The sequence below is a fragment of the Perca fluviatilis genome, chromosome 19 (assembly GCF_010015445.1).
Source record: "Perca fluviatilis chromosome 19, GENO_Pfluv_1.0, whole genome shotgun sequence".
NCBI lineage: Eukaryota > Metazoa > Chordata > Actinopteri > Perciformes > Percidae > Perca > Perca fluviatilis.
The window spans coordinates 22,552,003-22,568,667 of NC_053130.1; the positions used below are offsets into that span (position 1 = coordinate 22,552,003).

General features: G+C 41.1%; 2 protein-coding genes across 4 annotated transcripts in view; one reads left to right on the forward strand and one right to left on the reverse strand.

The window, feature by feature from the left end:
- Positions 1-16,665, reverse strand: part of macrod2 (mono-ADP ribosylhydrolase 2) — a 433,012-nt gene that overhangs the window by 344,211 nt on the left and 72,136 nt on the right. The gene's annotated exons all lie outside the window — the stretch shown is intronic.
- On the forward strand, positions 1,004-11,702 carry flrt3 (fibronectin leucine rich transmembrane 3). Its single transcript, XM_039783423.1, has 3 exons — positions 1,004-1,300; positions 6,799-7,508; positions 8,520-11,702. The coding sequence occupies exon 3, from the start codon at positions 8,562-8,564 to the stop codon at positions 10,509-10,511; it is 1,950 nt and encodes a 649-aa protein (XP_039639357.1). The 5' UTR covers positions 1,004-1,300; positions 6,799-7,508; positions 8,520-8,561; the 3' UTR covers positions 10,512-11,702.

Genomic DNA, 16,665 nt, shown 5'->3' on the forward strand with positions numbered 1-16,665 from the left:
TGACTAACAGGGTGACTCACTGCTGCTTTGGGCTTAGAAGGACGCAGACCCACTGTTTGACTTTATTTAAACATGAAACCATAGAGGGTCAAACAGAAGTTTGAAGACAAAATGTCAGAATGGTTCAGGTATGTCACTGCGACTCATATGTTCATCCTGTATCGACGCACACACATGCACACCGTGTGTACACATTTGCAGATCCACACACACACACACACACACACACACACACACACACACACACACTAGGAATTAGCACAATTCTAAATGCTTGCTATAAATTATTCTGGTTCACTGTGACAACATCATCAAATATTCATTACAAGTCAAAGTTTCTAATCAGCCAGTCTGGTATGTGCTTCACCTACAGAAAAAAGGCAAAGTTTTTATTAGCATTTTAGATCCGAATTTTTTACACTTGCTTGGACAAAATAATTTAGGTTTACAATTGTGAAACATTTCTTTTTCTCTTTCAGAAAAGACATTTCCTTCGTTTAGATTTAAAAAAAGAACACCTGCAACAGAGATAATTGACTAATCATAACACCAGCAATCAAGCCCCTGATGCCAAAAAAAAACATAATCATGCATTATCCTGACACATCTCAAACAAATGTGCAAGTGATAATTTAACTCGAGCGAACAAAACCACATGAGGCCTAAAACAAACCATAACAAGTTGAAAGCTCCGTGTATCTCTCATTCTCGCCAACGTGAACACACATACTGTACATTACCTCTTCCTCTGACAGTGAGCATTGCTTTCTAACCAGTGACTATTCACTCTTAAGTGCACACATCTGACAAGGATGTGAGTGCCTTTGCCCTTTCTTCCACTCCCCCTAGTGTATCCATCCAACACTGCATTTTCCCTATGCATCTCCCAAACAGAGAGGGAGAGAGAGAGAGAGAGAGAGAGAGGGAGGGAGGAGAGAGAGGGAGGCCCCTCCTCCATATGACATCAGTGCTCTATTGAAGCTAGAGGCAAACACAACTCCACATTTGTGTTGAGATCTACCCGCGCACCTACGTCCTTGCACAGCCTACAGATTGTGTGCTTGTGAGTGTGTGTGTGTGTGTGTGTGAGGGGCACCAGTAAACATAGCAGTGCTGCTAAAGATAAACTCCAAATAGCTCTAGCCTTGTGAGCGAGAGGAGCTTTTTTGGATCTGAATTGAAATCCTTATAGCCTGGATTGGATTAATATTTTTTTTTCCCCGTTGTGAACCAATTTAAGAGGATACCTGTTACTTTCCCTTTTTTTTTTTTTTTTTTTTTTTTGGGGTTGATTATAGAGGTAAGTGCGTTTTTTGCTGGTACAGTCCTGTTTGGAATGCATCCTTTTCATCTTTTTGGATCTTCTTCCTGGCAGGAGGAATTTAAAGTCATGCGGGATCCTCAGGAGTTGCTTGTATCTTAATTAGTCGCCCTCTTTTTTTCCTCTTTTTAATTTTTAACACTCGGCGCAGGCGAACAATATTTGGTTTCTCTGATGTGGTTATGTCACCGGCGTAAAGCTTTAAAGCGGTATTAAGAAGAAAACTAAATCGTTAGTGCACGTTTCTTCCAAACAACCAAATTGTGCTCTGTTAGACTGCAAGTCATTCTGCTCAGCTTGGCAGATCCCAAAAAAACATATAAATCTGATTCTTGATCTAGCTCGTCATCTCAAGTCCCTCTCATGCCTGCAACTTCTGCTTCGATCCTGTATAGCCTACTGCATCCCTCTTTATATTACCAAAGACCACCTCTCGTTGGCGGGGGGTTCTCTCTGTCCGTAGAGATGAATTTCTTGTTGCGACACGCTGAATTTGCTTCTCGATCACATTCACACGGCGCCTCAGTACATTGGACACAACATGTAAAAAGCACTTAAGAGAGCAACAGGGGCGTCTAAAATCTTTTCGTTCCATATTTCAGCTTTTCATTTTCCTAAACCAGTGGGGAAATAAAACGGGGTGATTACGCAAACTTGATGAGCTTAAGGGGACTGTGTGATTTATAGTCTCGGCTTCGCAGCCCGAGAGGACACCCCGGTGTGCAGCTGAAATTGCACCGCAGACCCCGCGGAGTTAAACATGAAGGGGCAGCTGGAGTGTCTCCAGCGTCACTGTCCGGACCACTCGGACCAGCTCTAGTCATGCCCTACTCCATTGAAATGTAGCCTACTGTGTGTAACTGCAAGCTTGTCTGCAGATAAGTACGTCTCCCCCACCCCCCTAAAAAACACCAAATGTGTGAAAGCGTTATGCTGTAGGAGCGCAGTCATGAAGGTCCCCTGAAAATGCACAAAATAAAATCCATTGAAGTTCCATACGCACCAGTTCGCTCATAAGCAGCGGCTCATTTATCGCACATATACTGCAACGTTACATTAAGCCTCAAAACAACGCAATACATAAACGGGGTTTTACACTAAGAGAATACCTCCTGCTCACATGACCGACTGACACCTTGATGTCAATCTAGGGTGCTAATCAATCAAATACCCTGCTCGTTTTTCTCTCTCCAAACAAACCGGACATTTATCCCATTAGATCAATGCAATAAAGTGGGCACCTTTAACTCTCATGCACTGCATTTAACCTGGCAACACCAGGGACAGTTGTTAATCCAATTTAACATAGCCTTTTATTTGTATGAGACAAGACAATTTATATATATATATATATATATATATATATATATATATATATATATATATATATATATATATATATATATATATATATATATATATATATACACACACATACACACACAAGCTACAGCCTGAATCACGAAATAGTACATGCAAACTTGACTACTTCAACTGACTACTGTCAATGGTCAAGCTCCTTGTTGTACAGAGTGTTTGAGAGAAAAAGAAAATGAATTGCATGTTAAACATAGCAGACATGAGGACAGACCCAATTGTCTTCACTTATGACTGCCTGAGGCATAAGTCCCCAGTCAATTGCTTTCAGAGGGAATTCACATAGCAGATTAACAACTAACCAGGTCACTACAGACAGAATCTTGTATTACCAGAAACGTTAAAGGATAAAATATGAAAGATTGTGTTAGGGGAAAAAGTAATACGACTTTTATAACTACCATGATATGTTACAGATTCAACACTGTATTCTGAGGAGGCCTTACTCAGTTATTTTCATAATTTATTTAGTCACTAAACAGACTTTTTTTTTTTTACCTTCTATATTGGTTACTAAAAGTAAAGGTGTAAATATGGCTGCAAAACAAAAATACTGCAGGAAAATCGTTTGCGAGCGCTATGACTCAGGAAAAACAGATGGGCCAGTAGGGAGGTTAACAAATCTCTGCATTGTAGGTAGGTGTCTGGCCTGTGCTCAGATGGGCTCCTGTGAGCAGCATAACATGAGTATTCAGTGTTTTGGTGTTTGCTTGTCACATGAAGACACACACACATACACACACACACACACACACACACATTTCATCTTGCAGTGCCTACCACCCCCATGTGGGGAAAAACCACTGCAGCTGCTACAGATCTCTCCTTTCAGGCTTTTACAAAAGAGAGACCCCCGTCTGTCCCAGGCCTCTCTGTGCTTTTAATGGGCGAGCAAAAGTATCATCTGGTCAGCCCATCTAAAGACGGCACCAGGAGGCCACATACTAAATCTGTGAAACTAGCAGAGATTTTTGCCCATTTTCTCTTTGCCTAAAACGTGTTCTGTGTCCCTGTGAATTCAGATGTGACCAGGAATGTTCCATTGTGTCTCAGCACCAGAGCAGGCCGCTGCCCTGTGTCTTGACATACAACTTACTAATATGTAAATCAATGGCAGACAAAAAGGCCTCACATGGCACACAAAATATTACAAAAACTCACCTTGGTTAGCAGCAGAAAATCATGAAACAAAAAATGTAAATGCAACAAAATACAAATGGACACTACATCAGGTTAGCTTTAACGATCCTACATTACTTGTACATTTGTACATTTACTTGCATGATCATACGACCATAAACAATTGGTTTCCCAGTTTTATTTGTTATCAAGTTGATCAACTTTTCAAGACCCAAATCTGAAGAAAAAAAATAAAAAAACACAATTACGATATTGTTCTCAATCAATCACAATTCAAAACTATATTATGAATTAGAATAAATAATCAACAGCAGATACAAACAACATTGATTTCCCAATGGAGAGCTCTACTGTGATTCAAAATTAATTTCAGGGCTCATGAATAATTTAACAGTGAAGCCATTACTACTTCTATAGCTCTTTCTTCTCCCTAAATGCAGCCTATGTAATATTATTCTGTATTTTACAGAACGGAAAGTCATTATAATCTGCAATATTTTTGACAGGCATGAAATTGTTTCTATTTGAGATTTTCCAAAGCCTTTCTTGTGCAGTGTATGACTAGAGGGCACAAAGTCTTGGGCTCTGTTATTGCAGACTAATGTGCATTTATGCGTGTTGAGCTCACAATAGCTATCGGTGTCCAGCTTTGTGTGAGCCTCCCACGCTCGCCACTGAAAGGTAACTAGTTGTACACACACACACGATTTTGCCAGGATGCTTAATTTAACTTGGCCAGTTCAGATTAAATGAAGCAGAAGCCACTCTGACTGCTAGAGAAATCTCCTGTCGGCCAGCGGAGCTTATTAGAACGATGGAGAAAGACATCCATCACTAAAAATGTTAAACTCAGCCTCCATTGCCCTCAAAATGATTGTGTGCACAATACATAGCACATTTGCGGGTGCGTACATTTGCGTGGGTATACATTATTATTAGTAATATAAAAGGCTCGTACAATGGACTGTGTAAAGTATAGGCATTTTTAAATTGCCTGAATAAAATGTTTAATACCTAAACCCCTCTGTTGAGGCTACAAGGTCCACATGCTTGCCTTGTAGCGAACAATGGAGGGGGGCCACTCTCTGAAATCCGATGAGCGTGGAAAAGAAAAAAGGAGGAAAAAAAAGCCAAGCATCTAGGCCTGACTATGCTCCTCGTAAAGATGTGTTTGGTTCAAAATAGACTTCTGATAAATTCCCCATAATATGACATCACACCAAGGCCCATGATAAATTATGCTAGTGTGATTTGCTCTTTCTGACTATATTTATACCAGTGTTCATAAATGAATAACCATGCCCCATGCCCCCTGCCCCATGTACTGGACGCTGAGCCAGATTCTGTTATCTCAGCAGGTAACAGAGTTCTAGTGGCCAAAGAAAGGCAAACATCAAATATCATATATTTCCCTATGCAGAGAATCATCCTGTCTCACAATCCTAAAAGCCTATTATTCCAAATGCAGATGGGTCTTGCAGGGTTCCCTTGATAAGACAGGAATGCAATGACTATTACTTTCTTTTATGTAATGCTAAGAATTCAAGGATTCAAATCAAGACTACGTACTTAATATCCAGAGGATGGAGAACTTTACAAAATGAGGTGAAAAGGGCTATTTAAAATTGAAATAGCTTGACTAAGTGCTGCATTAAAAGTTCATTCCAACAGACAGACAGCTCATATGCCTTTATCATACCACCATTTTCTAAAACTCCATTACTGAATTTTATCTTTTTTTTCCCCCTTGTCAGACTCCTTCATTCCAGAAGTTAGTAGAGGTCACATCTGGTGCTTTTTCCCCAGACTCTAATCTACAACTAATGTAATACTGGACTAAGGGACCGTGTTTAGATGGAACAGAAGGAAGGGGGGGGCGGGCGTTATTATTAGACAGAATCTCAGGAGTTGTAATCGAGTTTCAAGCCTCTCAATTCCCTAATCTTCTCCTTGTCATGGGCTACAACGGTTAAATGTCTGGGCCCCTTGTTCCTAATTTACCTTTACATGTTTTACAGCAAACGGTGGCAGCCAGTAGGTCGGATGAATGGTTACATATCAGGACACAAAGCTATTGTGTCGTAAGAGGAAACATAACATTTTCTTTGGCAAAAGAAATTCTATTTTTACAAAACAGAAACAGCATTCAGAGAGGGTGGGCTTAAGGGGTCACAGAGGAGCTGGGAGTGACAGAGATGGATGCAACAGCCATCCTCTTCTCCATACAAAATTCTAATCGTTTGTAATGGGTGCTTTTTAACAGTGCGAGTAATTCAGTAAGCACTAACTGGCTCTGTTTTTCCTCTGGTGTGGGGAATCTGGACTAGCCTTGTTTTTAAACTAGCACAGATTGCTTTTTTTTATTTTTTTTTTTATTAAATTGCAGGACTAATTCTCTTATGAAATACCAAAAGTGAACTAGACTGAGAAGGGCATAGGGACTCCACCCTTAGCCATTGTGTTGGGGTCTGGATCACGGTTGTCTTTCGTATGCATAGCTGTTCTTTATTGTAACACCATTGAAAAGAAACGTGGTTCTGTTAGAGTAACGGGCTGTAAAAGGTCAACCAGCTAAATCATAGGCTAGAAGAAAAGGTATTTCTAAATAAGAATTCACAATGTAAGCAAGGTCAGGGTTCAATATCAAACACATTCCTAAACTTAATTAGATTTCCTCAGCATCAACATCTAGTTAACTTAAGGTTTCATACTAAAATCAATGAGTAAAACCAGTACCTGAAATGTACAGGGGCGTAGAGAATGATAGATTTAGAAAAAACAAATACCAGATTAAAAGAAAGAAATATGAGAAGAAAAAAAAGTTACAGTTAACACAAACACGCAAAGAAAATGTCTTATCAATCTTTAAAGATTACTCTCTCGTTGCCTTATCATCAAAACATTGTTTTGTACTGACTGAATTTGGACATTAAACGTGTTTGTCTCTGGTTATTTTTCAGAGCACCATCCCAGGTGTGAGGAGGGCACAGTATGAGTCAAGCTGCAGATGCGTGAGGGAGGCTGAGCCCAGAAGGATAAGCACCTTGCCCTGTTTCGCTCCTTAGAGGAAAGGAGAACATTGGTTATCTGCTCCAGGAAAAGGGACCAGAGCCCCGGATTAATGTGTATAAAGGCTCGACAAGGAAGCAGAGGATTCTGGGTTACCTGAAGACCTGGAGTACACAAGTGAACAGGCCTGTGTTGAGCCTGTGGCACAGGGGATTGACATGGCTCAGACCAGCTTTGTGTCAACTCATCATGCCTGTTGGGCTTGATTGCAGAAAGGAGCCTTTGCTAAAGCTCACCCAGTCTTACACGCGGAACACTTTACAACACCCAAAAATCTAAATTGCCGTTATGGCTGTTGAGCTCAACACCCATTAGGATTTTTAATATTACCTGAGAGCGCATGTTTTGACAGTGAGAGGGGATGCTTTTTCTACAGGCTTATCTACCATGGTAAAGGCATTGAAAAGCATGAGCCTCTGACTACACAGACGAGGTCATCGTCCAAACAAGGATCAGCTCAGCAAACACTGACCAGGTCAGGATATCACCAGAAAACCCTTGGGCAAACTTTTCCTTTCAGAAGGGATAAGAGCAAATTCAAGAGGAAATCTTGATTGGATTTTTGGTGACTGGAAAGGATTTACCACTTCGTATAAATCAGGTATGACAAATACGGATGGCTTTGCTTCTTTCCACTTCACTGACCAGACCACAATTTCTAATGAGACATGCAGGAAGAGAGGCCATGGCAGGAATGCATAATTAAAGCAATAAATCAGTATTAGCCTAATTAAAAGGGAACTTGGTGAAAAAAAAGAGACAACCAGTTGGCACCTTCTGCTTTGCAACATGGTTTGTTAATTCCAAGGCAACCAGTAGTAAGTTTATCAATTGTGGCACTGAATATCTTAATTTATGTAATTAGATACATTTTAAACCTACCACAATTACAGTAAAGTGCATCAGCATAGTGCTGTGGAAGGACAAATGAAACTAACCTCAAAATACCTGTCCCTTTTGGATCTTAACGTGCTAAAGACTTTTATCAAACCTATTTTCAGTGAGGAGAAATATTTCTTCCCTACCCTGTAAGAAGGCAGTTAAACCACAGAATTTGAATGGCGAAAGGCATGGGTAAAAGTCTAACAGGACTTAAGAGTATGTCGGTTCCACAACAGTGCATGAACAAAGCCTGACTTTGTTCACTCTCGTGGTTCGTAGCGATGAAAGGCAGCCTTGAGATACAGAAATGTGTAAAACAACTAGGGGATGCAATTACATTTCACAAGTCAGGGCCAAAAAGCAGAGAGACAGAGATGCAATTCACAAAGCTCAGAAGTTGGAACATTTCTTAAAAAGCAGTTCTGTTTCTAATGCAGGTTACAAACTTCCTAGAAATCTATAGATGATGTAAGAAGCCGGCTCTGAAGAAAACAGCTAATTGTAGAAAGAAAAAGAACTGTTGAACTTTATTTTTACATTTTTTTGGCAATCCCAATGATCAATTCATATAAATGTAATAGGAGGATTTTAAACTGATTCTTTCAGCAGTTATTTAATCTAAATAGTGCTGCAGGCAGCATTTCAAACACCCAGCAATTACAAGAACAGGAATTTGGCTCTCCTTTAAAAGGCCTTGTGCATTTAATGTACCCTTGTGTCTTCTCCCCAGGGGATCTTGAGTGATTAGACTGCCAGCCAACACAGCTTCAAGATGGTGCGTCAATGCAAGGCCTTTATCCTTTCCCTCATCAGGGTCGGGCTGCTGCTGGGTCTTGCTAACCCCCTGGTGACCTCTGCATCATGTCCCTCAGCCTGCCGCTGTGATGGGACCTTCATCTACTGCAATGACCGTGGCCTGACTTCCATCCCTACTGGTATGCCCCAGGATGCTACAGTGCTCTTTCTGCAAAACAATCGCATCAAGAGTTCGGGCATTCCTGCAGAGCTTCGCAGACTGTCAAATGTGGAGAAGATCTACCTTTACTGCAACAATCTGGATGAGTTCCCTACTAACCTTCCTCTTGGGCTGAAAGAGCTTCACCTTCAGGAGAACAATGTTCGGATGATTACCCATGCCTCTTTAGCTCAAATTCCCTACATTGAGGAACTACACCTGGATGATAACTCGGTATCTGCAGTCAGCATAGAGGAGGGGGCCTTCAGGGACAGTACCCACCTCAGACTGCTTTTTCTCTCCAGAAACCACCTAAGTACCATCCCTTCAGGCCTACCCATGAGCATTGAGGAGCTGCGCTTTGATGACAACCGCATCTCCTCCATCTCCGAGCAGTCGCTGCAAGATCTCATCAACCTGAAGCGACTAATCCTGGATGGTAACCTGCTCAACAACCGGGGGATTGGGGAGATGGCTCTCATCAATCTGATCAACCTGACTGAGCTCTCGCTAGTGAGGAACTCCTTGACATCGCCGCCAGCCAACTTGCCAGGCAACAGTTTGGAGAAGCTGCAGCTACAAGATAATCACATTAATCGGGTCCCGCCTGGGGCTTTTGCCTTCCTTAGGCAGCTGTATCGCTTGGACCTGTCTGGCAACAACCTGAGCAGCCTCCCACAGGGTGTATTTGAAGATCTGGACAATCTCACACAGCTCCTGCTACGCAACAACCCCTGGCAATGCACTTGCAGGATGATGTGGGTGCGTGACTGGCTGCGGTCGTTGCCGTCGAAGGTGAATGTACGTGGCTTCATGTGCCAGGGTCCTGATAAGGTCAAAGGTATGGCAATTAAAGACCTAACTACAGACATGTTTGACTGCACAGGTTCGGAACTCCCCACGTATGAGACAAGCACAGTCTCCAACATTTTACGCCCCACACAGCCCCAGTGGCCCTCGTTTGTGACTAAAAGGCCTGTAGTAAAAGGGCCAGACATTGGTAAGAATTACCACAGCACTACCACCTCTTCGGGCAGAAAGATCATCACCATTAGTGTAAAGTCAACTAGTGCAGATGCAATACACATATCATGGAGAGTGTCGCAGCCCATGACTGCCCTACGGCTCAGCTGGCTAAAGTTGGGACACAGCCCTGCCTTTGGCTCCATCACTGAGACAATTGTGCAGGGGGAGAGGAAGGAGTACCTGCTCACGGCACTGGAGCCAGAGTCTTCCTATAGGATATGCATGGTTCCCATGGAGACCAGCAACATTTACCTGTCAGATGAGACCCCTGTTTGCATCGAGACAGAGACTGGTTCTCACAAATCATACAACCCGACTACAACTTTAAACAGAGAGCAGGAGAAAGAGCCTTTCAAAAATTCCAGTCTGCCTTTGGCTGCTATCATTGGAGGGGCTGTGGCTCTTTTGGCAATAATCATGTTGGCGCTGGTGTGTTGGTATGTCCACAGGAACGGTTCACTTTTTTCCAGGAACTGCACCTACAACAAAGGCCGTCGGAGAAAGGATGACTATGCTGAGGCTGGCACTAAGAAGGACAACTCCATCCTAGAAATACGAGAGACATCTTTTCAAATGATACCTATAAATAACCTGCCTGTGTCCAAGGAGGAGTTTGTGATACACACGATTTTCCCGCCTAATGGCCTGACTTTATACAAAAGCCCACATAACGAGAACAGTATTAACAACAGGAGCTACAGAGACAGTGGAATACCAGATTCAGACCATTCCCATTCATGATATTGCGCATGGCCATTCATGATGAGTGTGTGACAAAGAGTGGCAAGACTTTTACAAAACACTGGATCTATAAGACTAAGGAAGCAATGTTCTGTACATTTGCCATATAATTTATATTTAAGGACATTTTGAGGACGAAGAACGTTCCAGTTGCAGGCCATCACTGAACCATCAGTGGGTATTGTAACTAACTGCAATTCTATATTTTAGGAATTTGTAGTAATTTGTACTGTATTTCCTTTGCTTAAGGTTATCGACCAACTAAAAGAAACTTTGTGTTCTACTGAGATATGATGACTTGTCAACTGTGAAAGTGGGTTTTCATTGCTGTGTTAAACAATCAGACCTTAGAAAACCTTGTAGTATAAGCACAGGTCATTCTTTTAACTTTGTGGCTGTCTGAAAAACAAAAAGACAAAAAAAAATAACATGAAGTAAACTAAGGCACAGCTGATCAACTAATTTGCAAAGCAGGCATGTTGCCCTCGAAAAGAATGAGCAGTCAGTAGCTGTCTCCACAGAATATGGACCAAGTGTCTTGCTCTAGTATTCACCTGGTATGGAGTAGAAATAACTAAAGATGAGGTGCCATGCTGTATTTCTATGCTTTGTTCAGTGTGTGATTTTTTTCCTTTCTGTTTTGCAAGAAGAGGAAACAGCAAAGCAACCCAAGCAGGGTTTCAGTGTTTCTTATAGGATTGTAGACCACAGCACAGGGCAGATAAAGCACACCGACCTTAAGGAGCCCTCTGCTCCTCAAAACAAGTAGACTGGACAGGCTGACACAGAGGGCCCCCACTATCTCTATTTGTAAAAGCCAACAATGGCCAAACGACAATGGCGCCATTCTTTAGTACCATGTACCACGTACGTCATTCTAGTCACCAGGGCCAAAAAGACAAAACATGTTGGCTTTCATTAGAATTATCACAGTGTCAGCAACTCCTTGTTATGAGTATTATTTTGTATTATTTTCCAAATGAACACACTATTATGTTTCCACAATTTGAAGTTAACTGTTCTTAACAATTGAAAACCAAAGTGCATTGTATGCCCTTTGGCCAGTCTTGTATGTGCCTTGATCCAATGCTTATTGTATTTAGCTTTTTAAGAAACCAGTGACTTTTTTTCATACACACTTGAATATGAAAAATATTGGTCATATTACAGAATAAAAGTGGCAAAAATAACTTTGCTCTTCCTTACCTTGAGTACAACAAACCCCACTCAAAATAATACTTTTTTTTTTTTTTATTGTTCAATCACTATTATCCCATCATGCTTTGCTGCGATTGCTCAATTTATTGATTTTTCTACTCAAGAGAATTATATGTTTGTACAAATGTGAACTGCCTTGGAGTAAAAAAGAAGGCTACAGGGGACCCATTTTATTCATTCATATCTCAAATTACTGTCTCGGTGTATATCACAATGCTTGGAGATTTTAAAAAAACAAACACACAACTTTCTGCATTTTTATCCTTCACAATGATTTGAACTCCGAGGTCTTAGCTCATAGCCTTAAAACCACCTCTCCCCTTCCAAGAAATAGTGAACTCTTTAACAGTAACTGAGATACTGTTCTTGAAACCCAGTTTCCCACTCCATGGGCAGTCTGCAGAGCAACATCTGCTTGAGGCTGCTGTTGTTCTTTCGTGCGGTGAAGCCATGTGTGACTTATCAGATTGGCCAGAGAGAGAAATGTCACAGTAGAGTAGAAATAGGCTGTGGAGAGATTGGACTCTGGGGTTTGATGAACCTCCCAGGCACCAGGGCAACAGAAAACTAATGACGAGGCACCATATGGAGGGTGGTAAAGGCAGACCCTGATGGGGATGCCCGTCCCTGCAGAGGACAGAGTATATATACACTGCTCCGGGCAGCACACATAATGACACGGTTGCAACTCGCCCGGCCAAGGGCCCATGAAAAGGTACAGATGGAAAGGCATGGAAATAGCCTATTAGCCTATTTTACAAATGCATCCAACAGACTATCTTGTGAAAGCTAACATAAAGTTAATGCATTTCAGATTATACTCACCAGACTCAAGGACTGACCATACTCCTACACAAAAGCACATAAGTATTCAGTGTGTATCACAAAAAATATTGCATACCCACATTCACACACACCCACAAGCTGTTAACACAGGGAAAGCTTTAATTACAGTAAGAGGAGCAACTAAAAGCTGCACACGCTATCCAAACCTTAAGTATACACTAACCCTGCCTTTTACACTAAATATATATCACAATAACTTGGAATTAAAGTAAACAGACTGTCTACTTTTAGAAGACTGAATTGTAATAGTTTCCATATGAACGCTGTCAATAGTTTTTTGACTGTTCAGCCTTAGTCCTATGTTATTTGAGTAAAGAAAACTACATGAGAAAACCTTGGAATGTTGGTAATTTTCCTTTTATCGCGCTCAAGTGAGTGAAGCATCCTCATCCAAGATAACATTTATCACACGTTATGGTAGCCTTCTACAGAAACAGAACATAAACAATATAATGTGCTGTGATATGTTTTAGGTAAATTAAACTAAACAAAAAGACGTACGGTTTTCTCATTGCTATTATCGGCCTAGCAAAAAATGTGTAAGCAGAGATCTCAGCTGGTTTCACAGCATCAGCTTCTGCTGATGGATTAGGTGGCTCCACAACTGTTGACAAATGGAAGAGTGCTTTATTGCTTGAGCAGGGTGGCCATATGTCTAGTAATTGCAAGAACTTCCTCAAGAATTTCAAGCGTCATTTTTGAGCCAGAAAGAAACCGTGCATCGATGAGATCACTGCAATTTCTTTAGCAAGAACAGCAATCTTTTTTACTCTGTGTTATTGATGAGCTTTTGGGATTAAGTTAATTACTCCCATGGGTTTGTAGTGACTGAAGTATGCCGACAGCTTTAAAGCTCTGAGAATGAGCAAGCCACTCTTTCTCTCACATTTTCTCTCACCTGTGTGATAAATTACAGTTTAGCCAAATGGTGAAAGCAGCATGTTATTGTTGTGACTTTCACTGAAAATAACACATTAACCAGCGCAGCTTTGTGCAGTTTGGCTGACCCAAGTTTGAGGCAAAATTGATGAACCAGACTCCTGACGACCCTGTGTGACCTCACTTATCACTCATGACCCTTGACCCATCTGTCCCTTTAAACAGTTCCTGAATCACTCATGTTCTCACTGAGGTCAGACAAGTCTTTAAACGACACAAGATGCCACATGCATTTGTCTCCTGTGTGACACACATAGTCCCTTATTGTGTTGGTCTTTTATTTAACCCAGAGATTAAAACTAATGGTGGCAGCTGCACCATTAGGCTGCCGTTATTCCTATTGTAATGTACTGATCAGGCAGCCGGTTACATTTGCATTCCTATAGATGCTCGTATCAAAGCGCCCCTGGATGACCTCACAGTTGCCAATAGCTGGCCATGGTTCTTCTCCCAGTCAGCAGGATCAAAAAAGCACAGGCCATGTAACCCTATGACTGATTAGAGTTCAGACTCAGTTCAAGGATCTCAAGAGATGAAAAATTGATGCATATTAGTGCCCGCAAAACACAGCAAGTCATCAGGAACTCTGATAGGCAACCTGTCCACCATAAGGATGCTCTGCTCAGGAGAGACCCCTTGGCAGTTATTACAGGGCATTCTAAGCAGACGCCAGAAATGATGGGCAAAAACACTATGAAGAAAAGGTCAGCTGTTTAGCTAATGGCTTAATTGCCCTCAGAACCATACAAATGCTCACAGCATAAGGTGAAGCCAATGAGTTGATACAGAGAGGACAAATTTGAGATCTTTCGATTTGGTTTATCAACATCATAAGGCATGCTATGCTGTGGCGCCTTAATAAACCGTACACAATTAGAGAAATTGCTCTATTGCTTTAACACAAACAAATCAACAGCAGTGTGTGGGTATGTTAAAGTTAAATACTCATCAGTATACATACTACCCAATGGTCATAATGTACAGGAAAAGTAGGTGTCTTACAAAACCAAAGCATATTGAACGTTTTTGTTAAAAAAAAAATATATATATATTATATATATATATTATATATATATATATATATATATATTATATATATATATATATATATATATATATATATATATATATATATATATATATTATATATATATAAAATATTAAGATCCCCTTGTTTTTAAACTCTTGTTAAAAAAACAAACAAAAAAAACAAAAGTGTGCTTCTTCAACACATAGTCAAGTATGCCAAAAACAACCGCACATTTATAAAAAAAATAAAAAGGGGTGCTTGCTGTTCCCTTTCCCTCACATCCTGTTGCACACAGCTTGCACATCAAACAGACCCAGGATTTAATAGCCTCTAAATGCTGAGCGGAGTGGTGCTGAGGTCATAAGCCAAATCAAAGCTCAGGGCCTCCCACAAAGTCTGTACTTTTGCCAATGTGTATGTGTGTATGTGTGTGTATGTGTGTGTGTGTGTGTGTGTGTGTATATATCTTGGGATAAAAAAAGAAACTGTCACTGTTGATGCTCCGATGTGAAGTACTTTACATTTATCCTCTGGTTTGTATGGTTCATTCACATACACATTAATCAACTTACATTTATCATTCAAATGTGCTGTCTTTAATGCAAACATGCTTCTGAATATCTAGGCATGGTCACATAGACGCATGCTAATGAGTTTATATGATGGGAATTGCAGATTGGGGTGGGATCCTTAAACAGACATCTCAAAAAGTCATTTGAATGTTACTGTACATTTTGCAATGAACAAAAAGAGGGTGAAACTGACAGGCTGAGTCTTAAACAAAAGGGACAGGATGTTTTTGGTATTCAAGCCATTTTCATCACTCATTCATGATTGCATTTGACAAATTTGAGGCTCCTGCTAACCAATGCAAATGTCTGCATGAGTGAGTGTGCTTAGGCTATGTGTAATTATGAATGTTATAGTAGTTATGACTTTGTGCGTGTGCAAATGGTTCATACATCCAATTAACACAAATAGACAATCAGACTGATTGATATGCACGCAAGCAGAATAACCTAAAGCCATCACCTCACCACCTCACAGTTTGTCCCAAGACTGTCATGTGATTTTGTGGCTCTCTGTCACAAGCACGATCTGTTCTAGCCGTAAAAGAGCGGAGGAGCAAAAGCGTTCGGTGAGAGACGTGTCAGTGTGAGTGATGTGCTCCTGTGTGGGGGCGTTGTCCCCTCCACTCTGTCTCTGACCAGCTACCCCCATCCTCCAGGCCAAGACCCTCTCCATCTCTTCCCATTACTCAGTGACCTGAAACCACGGGGCCAAAAAATCTAACCAGCTCCTCCGTCTTCTTAATGAATCCAATTTTTTGCCTGAGCGCACAAAGCGTGCCCATATATCCATCGCCACTCTAAATTATCTGACATTAATACAAATTAACAAGAGCCACCGCCATCAAGACTGTGCCACCCCACAATAGCAGACAATGACAACACATCTGTATCACTGTATGAAGACAGCAACTTCTTCCATACCCCAAAATACAGAGTCAATAATCATCTCATTTAAAACAGGCTATAACCAAGACAAAAGCAGAGGGGCTGATTGGTGTCAGTGCCATTACACCATGAATTATACACAATATGTTATGAAAATATCCATATAATTGACTCCGCTCTATGGAAGACATTAATTCCTGTCCTCCATTAAGTGGTTTAAATGGTCTTGTAAGAGGCCATACATCTCCTGATGCCCTTTATGAGATCAACACCACGTCCCCCTTAGAACTTAATCGACCCTCAGCCATGAAGTCTGATGCAGGGGAATAATTATTTATTTCCTAAAGGTTCTAAGGGTGCCAACTAGTCCATTGCGCCCAGTGGATCTGCAGCAGAGGCCAAAGCTCCTCTTCGATCTATTCTCTTCTCTCATTTATGGTAAGCCAGCTTTAAATGTCAGTACAGTATTTGCATGCCAATGTGCATCTGTCTGCAGCTCATTATTTTCAGATGTTGACAGGCTAATCGCATGCAACTTTTGTCCACTTTGCTAACCTAATGCTTGCTACAGCCAAGTCATACTGAATAGCAAGCAGAGGTTTGAATCTGCAGTGATCCTATTCACTTTGACGGGGAGAACAGAAAACGCAGTAACCTCGGATAA

Coding starts and splice junctions, on each gene's coding strand:
- flrt3 (XM_039783423.1), top strand. CDS start 8,562: ATGGTGCGTCAATGCAAGGCCTTTATCCTTTCCCTCATCAGGGTCGGG.